Here is an 11,655-nt window from a genome sequence, read left to right on the forward strand (position 1 = left end):
AGGACTACCTGATATTACATTTATATCCTACTTTTTCTCAAGGGGCTCAAGAGACACTATGCTTGATGTTCTCATACTGCTTTTAACCTCCTAGCAACATTGTGAGGGGGAAAAGAATATTGGCCATAATAATTAGCAGATTTAATTGGCTGAATACAGATTGCCAATAGGGTATTCCAATCTTAGTCTGTCACTGCATCTCACTAGAAATATCTTGTCTTATCAGGTTTTTCAAGAGGAATTTGGTGTCATAAAGTGTTATGACTTAAAGCCTGGTGGTGATAAAATACCAGTTACCAATGAAAATAGAAAAGGTATAGTATAATATAAGATAGAAATAATATGAATTAATTGGAGCTGTTTTCAAAATTAAATATGATAATACAGTAATTTTAAATACTGACATTAGAGTTTCAAATACACTGCAGTAAACACCTATGATTAATACTAAAATAAAATCTGAACTATTTCTTTTTCAGAGTATGTGCAGCTTTATGTAGACTTTCTTCTCAATAAATCAATCTACAAACAGTTTGCTGCATTTTATTATGGATTTCACAGTGTCTGTGCTTCCTATGCATTGATGGTAAGAATAAGAAAATATGGAATAGAAAGGTCGGATGCGGTATATTTTGGAGAATACTTATGCATACATAGAGTCCTTGATTTATGACTGGTCACTTAGCGACCATTCAAAATTACAATGGACACACACACACACACACACACACACACACACAGAGGTACTTACAATCTGGTTCTGAAGTTCTGGCAGATGGGGAAGTTACCGTAGAATACAGTAGTTTGTAGCTGAATGTTCAGCTTAGGAAACCCTGGTTAAATTACTCCTGAAAGAAAGATGTGCTTACAGGGAAAAAATGAAAAGCTTTTCATTCTGTAAATTATGGTTTTTTTCAGTGTAGATGTTGTTACTTACTCTTGCTCTAACCAGAACAATTGCCAGAACAAAAAAGATTGGTGATTAATAATTACAATCTATTTACATAACCAAGAAACATAAGATTTGTATTTACAGTAAGTATTTAGCAGTGAGTGGAGCTAAATTAGTTTAAATCTAGCATACTGGAATGTAAAGCTACTGGTAAGACTATACTGAAATTTTTTTGATTACAAGCAACTTTGAATTTGACAAATATTTGTATCTTTGTTAATAATTACTTTATTCATATAAACTGAATTTAAATCCAGTGTTATGAAATTTTATATTTAGCCTGAACCTTGATTTAATAATATTTTTTTGCTGATGTTATCTATATTTTCCTTATTTTCCCTGTAATGTTGCCTTTTGTAAAGCCTGAAATGAAAGATTAAGAAACCTCAAATATTACAAAGGAAAAGTATTTACCAGTTTATACAATCTATTTTATTTTGCAGCTGCTTCGTCCTGAAGAAGTTGAAATTCTGGTATGTGGAAGTCCTGAGTTGGATATGCATGCTCTCCAGAAACACACACAGTATGATGGCTATCAGAAAACTGATCTTACTATCCGGTATTTTTTTTTCTTTAACTCTTAAATCAAAAATATAGAAACTGATTTTGAGTTGGAACTAACACTGTTTTGTATAAAATCCAGGAATTTCTGGGAAGTAGTACTCGAATTTCCTCTTGATCTCCAAAAAAAGCTCCTACATTTTGCTACAGGAAGTGACAGAGTACCCGTAGGAGGAATGGCAGACCTTAATTTTAAAATTTCAAAGAGTAAAGCATCCACAAACTGGTAAAAACTTTGGCTTATACTGTTATTATTCTGACTTGTAATCAAACATTACAGAATGAAATTAATGCATGTAAGCCAGTGAGGGAGTCATTGAAAGTGTTGCTTGTGTACCTCCTATCTGGACATCTGAAAGTAGATTGTTGCTTCTTTAAATGGCCCAGGCCACAGGTAAGATTTATAAAACTGCTTGTCAGGAATTTACTACAAANACTACAAATAAGTGAAAACAAAAAGAATGTTCAAGGGCCAGGACCTAATCCATTCTGCTCCTCTTTCCTACTTGGTCCTTCCACAAAAGCGGATTGAGACTGCCAGCCCCTTTTTTTCCACCACTAAATCTAAATAGGGTCAAGCAGCATCTCAGCAAATGTGACAATGTCAAAATGTTGACAGGGGCAGGTTACTCCATAAATGCCATGATTCGGCCTGTACAGGTATCCCGTCATCTGATGCAAGTGTAAGCATCTCAGGACTGCATATTGATGAAATCATGCACATCTTGTCCATTGCTCCCTATGCAATTGACCAGGATTAGGGGATCCATCATAATACTCCGCTACTCCCAGATATCAGGAGGGTTGAAGTAAAATTATACTGAACTGCTAAACATCAAACATTTTAGAGCTGTCAATTTCTAGTAAAGAAATTCTACTTGTCTGCTCTATGAGCATTCTTTCTTTGTTGTGACGGAGGGGGTCAGTTTGTTTGAATTCAAATGAACAGAGCCATCTTATTTGCAGTACAGCGTAGATATTTGCACATGTCCCCTGCTGGATTAAAGCCATGTTTTAATGTAGTCATCTAAATCAGAGGTCCCCAACCTTTTGAGTACCAGGGACTGGTTCTGTGGAGAGAGGTTTTTCTGCAGACCGGAGGGGACATGGTTTCTTGTACTGCCTGCATCCCGCGGATGGGGCTTTGCTTGTTTGTGCGGACCAGTTTCTGGCATGCCGCGGACCAGTGCTGGTCCACAGACCAGGGATTGGGGACCCCTGATCTAAATTATTTCTTATTTAATATGCATATCTTCTTTTGCTTATTTTAGGTTACCTATTGCCCATACTTGCTTCAACCAGCTCTGCCTGCCTCCATATAAGACCAAAAAGGAACTGAAGCAAAAATTGACAATTGGAATTTCAAATGCAGAAGGCTTTGGTTTAGAATAAGACAACTTTTAAAAAGCATAGCCGATGTAGCACCTGCTTTTTACTGTGCCTTTAAAGCTTATGTTTCGATCTCTCAATACTGTGACAGTCTTACTTAGAACTGTGTGAACTGTTGTTGTTTTTAAGGAGTGCATTCTTTTTTCTGTATAGAAATATGTTTAGTCTTTCTTATAGAAATTTTGTATAAAAGTCTTAATCTTTGCAATATTTGATAGAAACCTGTCAGAACTATCAAATATATGATGCTATACAGTCATCTAATCTAAGAGAGGCAACCATCAATAATTAATCTCTATCACCTCAAATTGTTTGCACTACAGGGATGAGGTTCAGAATAAATTATTATTGATCACAATTGATATAGCTCATTGACAGTATATTCCACTGGGAAGTGCAATATAGAAATTGTATTCTTCATAATCAATTAAGCCTATTTTCAATTAATAACAAACTGTAATTGTTATTTATCTGAGACAAATTGAAACAAATATTGTTTTAAAGATAGATTAAATATTATTTTGGTTTTCCTTTTCAGAATAAATTATTAATTTAAGATCATGTAAATAATTGCCCATGGGCCAATATGTTTTTGATAATACCATTTACAGATAAAGATTTATTTTTACAGGGTTTCCAGTGTTAAATATTCAAGATTTTTACAACTGAACAGAATTGATTGTATAAGAATACAAAGGCTGCTATCTTACTATCTTAAATTTATCTAGATTTAATGGACCAATTGTAAGTTTTAAATTGCATGTATATGATACAGATTGATAGATTTGGCTATTATGTGTTTGTAACTCCAATTTAAACAGGAAAATTGAATGTTTAATAATAACAAATTTGGATTTGTTACTTGATTAAAAACAAATCACTTTGGCACAATGAGAAAGTAGTTTTAATATTAAGTTATTTATCATCACATTACTAACATCATATTGTCTTTTATACAAGGTTTAAAATAAACTAAGCACCTTTTTGTATAAAAATGAATGTAATCAAACTATAGTAAATGTTCTAGCTTTTATTTTATTTCTTACCTTGAAGTGTGATACCTAATAGCCAAAATGGGTCTTAAAACCTGAGATTCATTTCCAAAGTTGTTGCCATGATCTCCTCAAGTACCACAGGCTAGAGCCAAGCATTATCTCCAGAACATTCTTTTCATGAATCTGTGAGGGCAATTTGGAAATAAACCTCCGTTTGGTTATCAATGACAGACACTTGCAGATACAGAACTTTTATTATATGCACTATAAACTACAACATTACATTACTTTTTGACATAATCGCCATTCAAATGGAGGCACTTGTCATAATGTCTTACAAGGTTTGAAATTCCTTAATAGTAGTTGCTCAGTGCCAAATCTGGGCTGTGGGGGGTGGGATCAAAAACATCCCAACAGAACTGTTTCAAAAGTTTTTGGATGCATCTAGCGGTGTGCAGGTGAGCATTATTGTGAACCAACACCACACTGGAAGTGGTGCCATAGAAAATCCCGGCGAATGTGAAGATGCCAAAGCAGTACTGCTAGTGAAGTTCATGGAGCGTGGTTCGACCATCAATTCAGAAGTCTACTGTGAAACATTACAAAAACTCAGACGAGCCATCCATAACAAGTGTCAGGGCATGCTGACTTCCAGTGTGGTGTTGGTTCATGATAATGCTCGCCCGCATTCTGCTAGAAGCACCCAAGAACTTTTGAAGCAGTTCTGTTGGGATGTTTTTGATCACCCCCCCCCCTCAATAGCCCAGATTTGGCACCGAGCAACTACTACTAAGGAATTTCAAACCTTGTAAGACGTTATGACAAATGCCTCAATTTGAATGGCAATTATGTCGAAAAGTAATGTAATATTGTAGTTTTCTAATGTATATAATAAAAATTCTGTATCTGCAAGTGTCTGTTATTGATAACCAAACGGAGGTTTATTTTTGAATTGCCCTTGTATTTGGATGACAACTAATGAAAATAGAAGATTGGACTAGGACAGGGGTAGGCAACTTTGGCTCTTTTATGAGTTGTGGACTTCAACTCCCAGAATTCCTGAGCCAGCATGGCTCAGCTTGGAAACCTCTCCCTTTCCCCTCAGCATGGCTGGCTCAGGAATTCTGGGAGTTGAAGTCCATGAGTCATAAAAGAGCCAAGGTTGCCTACCCTTGGACTAGGAGCTGATGATGCAGTGGATAGAATGCAGTTTTGCAGGCTCAGTGGTTTACAGTGCCAGCATATTGTCCCCAACAATCTGGATCCTCATTTTATTGATCTCAGAAGGATGGAAGGCTGAATCAACCTTGAGCCGGTCAGGATTGAACTCTTGGCTATGAGCAAAGTTTGCCTGCAATACTTACTTCTAACCATTGCACCATCATGGCTCCTTTTGCTTCTTTCTCTGGGAATTTGTACAAGTCAGTAGTTTGGACAAAAAAAAATCTTACTACTTATTCCTTTTTCTGCGAGTACTTTGTTTTATGCAACTTATCAGCTTTATAATGGTTTCAAATTTATTTTGTTGTACATGGTTGTGTCTGCTAATATCTACTGATTTGGGGGTCTATTTTGCCAAGACCATACTTGGCAAAAATGCATTCAATGTTCAAATAATATCTAACCTCTTTAATATGACAATTATCCAACATTAGCCTTTGCAACCATTGCTACAGAAAAAGAGAGGATTACCAAGTGGTTAAATTCAATCAGAATTCAGTAGAACAGATGTGCTGCTTATGGTTGGAGAATGGAATGCCCAAACTGGAAATAGTAAGAGGAAAATGTAGGCAGAGTTTAGGGCCTAGAGTGTCAAAGTAGGAAATTTAAGAAATTAATCTAGATGTCAGAACATATTGTGGAAATTGCCAAGAAGAAAATAGAAGAGAAGCCGAAGCCAAGGAAAAATTCTCTGGAAGCAGCCTAAAGAGTTTCAGAGAGTGGTTGAATGACATAGCAGTATTGCGGTATTAAAATGAGATTGAAGATGGAAACAGACAGAGAGAAAGTTTTCCAAAAGAAGTTTTTATTCAGAAGGAGATTAAATGTCTGTGGAGAGACTTGGTCATCCAGGTCTCAAAGGTGCTTTTTCAAAAGGCAACTGGACTATGTTTTTTTCTGGAGGAAGAAGATGTTTTGCTTCTCATCCAAGATGCTTCATCAGTTCAGGCTGGATGGGAAGGGGGGAGGAAAGAAGGATTAGTTCTGATAACTCTTCCATTCCCTCCCCCATACCATCCTGTCAGAACTACTTCTTCCGTCCCCCTCACCATCCAACCAGAACTGATGAAGCTTCTTGGATGAGAAGCAAAACATTGTCTTCTTCCCTGAGGAAGAAATAGCCCAATGGCCTTTTGAAAAAGCTCTTTTGAGTCAGAAGGAGGCTCTGGCCTCAAACTGGTATACTGAAGGATGGCCATGGACAAATTATAACTGATTCATAGATCAAGCAAAATGGAAGGAGTACCGGTTATATTGAAATTCTATGCAATAGGGAAGTCAACATCCCAAATACCTGGAAAATATTTCTTATTTACAAGAAATAATAGAAGATGAAGTAGGTTAAGAGTTCTGGTTAACATCAAGATAGAAAGCTACAGAAATTAATATAATATCTACAAAAATATGGCAAGCTATAGAAGAATAAAAGTTGTAAGTAAGCTAGGCCACCAAAAGTGGAACATGACACAGATGCCAACGGTTTGGAAAAGCTCAGTCTGCATACCAATAAAAGAGAATTAAGAGAGTCTGCAAACTTACACAATATCCTTAATGTCAAATGCTACCAAAATAATGCTTAGGATCAACTAAGGCAGATTAGATGAAAAGAAAGAGAAATACCAGATGCTCATGCTGGTTTTAGAAAAAACCGAGTAATAAAAGACATTATTGCTGATACACACTAGATAATTAAGGGGGGAAAAATTCCATAAATCTGTGAGGGAGATGGGCATCCCCAAAATGTGATAAATAAGAAAATAAAAATAAGTCAGTATGTATTTCATTGATTACAGAAAGTAATTCATTTGTGTCAACCATGTCAACTTGTGGAATATACTTAGGAAACTGGCATTCCCAGAACATCTCATTGCCTTCAGGAAAAACCTACACAGGCTAGGAACATTCAAAGTGGCAAACTAAATTATCTCCAAGTAGGAAAACAAGTTTACCAGATATTCTCATATAATTTATTCAGTTTAAATACTTACCTAATATATATTGAAGACTGCTGGATTGGAAGAAGACAAATATGGTTTTAAAATCAGGAGAAAAAACATCAACAACCTGCACTTAGAATCAACCAGCCTTAGAAATGATAATGAAGATGCTAAAATGGTGGATAGTTTCCACCTTTTAGGAGCAACTGTGAACCATAAAGGAACCAAAAAAATAAATATGCCACAGACTAGCACTTGGTGAGATAGTAACAATGGTCTTAGAAAAAATATTCAGATGCTGTGAGATATCTATGCCTACAAAGATCAGAATTCTGTAGGCAACTATTTCTTTGTGATACTCTATGGATGCCAAAGTTGGTACCAGATACAAAAGATCAGTTCCACACGTAAAGGTCCAATTAAACTGATGTATTGCCAAACAGGTATGCACAGGAATATTCTCAACTAACAGCATCTGCTTAGAATTAGATAAATACCTAAGGAATTCAAAGTGGGGGGTTGGACTCAATCCACTTATGGCTACCTTGGGATTGTAGGCTAATCCATCTTTTAACTCTGTCCCTGGGTTCTGCTGCTCTTTCTCCTAAAGTTGGGCTTTGAAGAAATAGGATAAAAAAGGTATTGATGCCTTTCAATTTTGATGCTGGAGAAGATTCCTGAGAATACCATGGATAGCCCAAACTACAAAGACATACAATAAATCATAGAACAAGTCAGAGTTGTCACTCAAGACACAAATGACCAGGTTCAAATTACAATATTTTAGGCACATTAGGCCACAAAACCAAGTCTATTGAATAGTCTATATGATGTTCAGACAGGTGAAAGACAATAAAAGGATGACCAGCAGCAAAACGGATGGACTCAATCACAGGAGCAACAGGGGCACTATTGAGATGTCTGAAGGACATGTTTGGGGATGGATAATCCTGGAGAAACTCTATCTAATGTTGGTCAACACCAACTTGATGGCTCATAAGCAAGCAAACAAACAAAATGAGAAACTGCATTAAAGATGAAGAATTCTGGCTTTTCTGCCTTTCCCTTCCCTTCCCTTCCTTTTCTTTCCCTCCATCACTACCAAAATTTGAAGAGTGCACAATATTTTTTTAATCAATCCCAAGCCCTCTTCAGAGTGCTCTGACACTGTAGTGTTAAATATTTTTAGTCCATGTAGTGTTATAGAAGCACTTTCAATTGTGATTTGCCATTGCCCTCTATCTAGTCTGGAGAAGGCAAGACTGACTCCAGATCATCTAACTGGCTTCCAAGCCAAAAGGAAGGCCTAGAACTCTGATCTCCCTGATCTCTGTTAAGGTCCTTAACTGTTTGGTCAAACTGGCTCATCACAATATTTAACCAAAAAAATAATATTAGGTGTCATCCGTTTTCCACCCATAACATTGATTGTATTGGTTGTTTTCCAATCTTTGGTAGAAATTGTTGGTTATATTTGGGCATGGTGATTCCATAAAAAACTTTAATCAAGTTGCTATATTTGTTTCATTTGAGAGAGTGTAAGCCAAATATATCTGGTCAGAAATGACTTCCAACTCTTCCCTGCAAAGAGAGCTGAAGATGATTTAGGGACCATCTGACACCCACAAGAGAAATACAACAGGGATTTTTTCCCTCCAAACACTTTAGTTGCTTCATTTTTCCATCATGTCATGATTTATGCATGTATTTATTTTTGCTACTATGATCTTCAAGCCAATGAAATTTAATTCTTTCCAGCATTAGCTGGGATAGCTGCAAAGCTGGGTCACTTTGACCCACAATGAAGCCCTCTATCTTTTATGAAAGGACTTGGAATGTTAAAACTTGGCATTCTTCCAGCTGCCACTAAGTCTTCAAATACTGCATGATGTCAAAGAGCCCACAGCACTCCCCTGTCTGCCATCCCACCCAAGATTTTTATAAGAATTGTATTACTTTTTTTTAAATTCCTGAGCATTAAACATGACACCTTCTGATCTATGCAGTGATGGTGGCTTCCTGATTAATGAGACACAGCTGAACTAAACAGTAGTTGGCTGACTGCCTAGCATTGAATAAATAATTCCATTAATATTTATTTGTACCACCATCTGAATAATCTGCATGGATATCTGTAGGCAAGAGCAAGCACCATTAAAAACAGGATTCCTGTCTTAGTTTTCCCTTTTCTACAAAGAGCGTGAAGCTAATATTTCTTTCTAGCTCTGCTGACAACCCTGTCTTTGACTTCCAGCAGCTATGCCAACAGTTGATCAGGGGTAAGAAGGGAGCTGGGCTGTGTTCTCTGGCCAGAGGCCAGCCCTGTGGAGCTCTCTCAAGAGTCATTTCAAAATTTAAAGATCAAAGTTGCTTTTGTAAATCACCAGAGAAATTCTGTGGAAGGGCTGCATGGACAATCTAATGAATAAAATCCAGAGTTCTAGACCAATACAAAGATGTTGAATCAACTAGTGCAATTATAGCCTAACAATCCCAAGCAGTCTAATAACACATTTATCATTCCGCAGAGCCTTTCTTCCACTGCCAGAAGGAGCAACATGTAAAGGAACAATATATTGAGTTCCTCTAGCACACAAGTGCAGTTTCAGAGTTTAGGGTGTGGTGTGTAGATGGGGTGGAGGGAGATGATTGCTTGGAGCAACTCAACAAGTTTGTGATCTTGTCTCCAAGCCTAACTTTGGCATAACTAAGAAAAGAGAAAATATTGGCATGGATTCTACCCTCTAAGCCATTTCAGACCACCGAAGCTCCAGATTAGGGGCGCTTCTTCAGTGTTCCTTTATTCTCAATTTCTTGAAAGGTAACCAGGTTTGTCTATTGCAATGACACAGAAAAGCACTTTTTACAGAAACACATTGAAGATGATAACTTGGGTTCTAGTGCATGAAGATGCTTGCCTTTAAAAAAAATATTGAACATGTTCTTGTCACCAACCTCTTAGGCCAGGGGTCTTCAAACTTGGCCTTGTGGACTTCAACTCCCAGAATTTCTCAGCCAGGCACGCTGGCTGAGGAATTCTGGGAGTTGAAGTCCACAAGTCATAAAAGGGCCAAGTTTGAAGACCCCTGTCTTAGGCCAATTAAAGTGCTCCCCTCCTTTTTTTTCTTACAATTTTGATGCTGCATTATATTGTTAATACTGCTGTATGTATGCTCTTACTGCTACATAGTCCAACATAATGAAGTAAAAAAGAAAAGCAACCCCAAACCACAAGAGTGCATAATACTTTTGATATGTCTATACTGACAAGCAACAGCATTTAGTTAACACTGTTAATTGAATAATAGTTGTTCTGTAGCAAAGTCATGGAGGGAAAAATTGACTCTTAAACTATCAAATCTATATAAATAAATATGTAAATGTTCGTTTGTTCAAAATCTTAAATCTCCGAAAGTTCTTCACCGATTGCTTTGAAATTTTGAAACAACGTTGCATTCGAATACGCGCGTGTTTTTATATACCTATATTATATAGATGTCACACCTGTGACAGGTAAAAACATGCTTTTTTTGAAAAAGCGCCATCTGTTGGACGTAAAAGCAACACAAATGTGCGCTTTCTCTTTTCTTTCTTTTCCATTTAACCAGACTGAGCCACAGCAACGCGTGGCAGGGTACAGCTAGTAATGAATAAATTCATATTGTAAACTACAATTGATCACACTAACCATATTATGAGAATTAGTTTGGTGTAGTGGTTAAGGTACCAGAGTAGAAACCAGAATACCACGAATTCTAATCCCATCGTGGGCACAAAGCCAGCTGGGTGACCTTGGGCCAGTCACTCTCTCTCAGTCCTAGGAAAAAGGCAGTGGCAAACCCTTCTGAAATCTTGCCAAGAAAATGGCAGAGACTTGTAATCTGATGCCTAACCTGAGGACAGCCCCACAAAAAACATCCCATGTTATGATTCAGTGACATGTATGAACCTCAACATGTTTGCTTGCACAAATCAAGCAAATACATACAGTATGAAAATTAGCCCAAAATTGCAAGGATGAAACTCTGCCATCCCACTAAAGTTTGAATTGCTGAGTGCTTCTATTAAGAATCCACCAGCTGTGACTTTTTTTTTCCAGATTATACCATTCTGTTTCAGTTCCAATCATTTCCTTTTCCCCTACCAGGAAACACAATTAATCCACTAATCATGCTAATTCCTTACTGAGATATTGTGATGGTTTGACTATTATTAATGTTTTTCCCCTAAATGTATCTTAGGAACCAAGAGCGTTTCCTAGCCTACGGATACTAAATATGGGAATGTTGCTATTTTGGCCACAAAAAGGTCTTCACTCAAATAAAGATTATGCTAGTAATATATCCAGGTTAGTCAGAATATTGAGATTATTCTTTATTAAACTAAATGTTATTTATTAAACTAAATGCTGTTTATTCCCAATTCATTGAGTTATGAAGGGCAGGTCTAGTTTTCACTTAAGACTGATGACATTTTTACAATATATTCTTCTCTAATATAGATCTCGCTCTAAATTGACAGATAGAACAAGAGCACAAGGAAACAAAGAGATATTCCCACTAGGCAGAAGATCTCCAAAGTAGCAGATTTGGATACCTTT

General features: G+C 36.8%; 1 protein-coding gene across 1 annotated transcript in view; it reads left to right on the plus strand.

Moving 5' to 3' along the window:
* HECTD2 (HECT domain E3 ubiquitin protein ligase 2) overlaps window positions 1–3,853 on the plus strand; it is a 46,633-nt gene extending 42,780 nt beyond the window's left edge. The window contains exons 17-21 of the mRNA XM_015818809.1: window positions 227–314; window positions 480–586; window positions 1,396–1,511; window positions 1,596–1,739; window positions 2,785–3,853. Coding sequence (XP_015674295.1) covers window positions 227–314; window positions 480–586; window positions 1,396–1,511; window positions 1,596–1,739; window positions 2,785–2,905 — 576 coding nt within the window. The 3' untranslated portion in view covers window positions 2,906–3,853. The remainder of the gene's footprint in view (window positions 1–226; window positions 315–479; window positions 587–1,395; window positions 1,512–1,595; window positions 1,740–2,784) is intronic.
* The last annotated feature ends 7,802 nt before the right edge of the window (window positions 3,854–11,655 follow it).

This window comes from Protobothrops mucrosquamatus, unplaced genomic scaffold, assembly GCF_001527695.2.
Source record: "Protobothrops mucrosquamatus isolate PMUCROS unplaced genomic scaffold, P.Mucros_1.0 scaffold792, whole genome shotgun sequence".
Lineage (NCBI taxonomy): Eukaryota > Metazoa > Chordata > Lepidosauria > Squamata > Viperidae > Protobothrops > Protobothrops mucrosquamatus.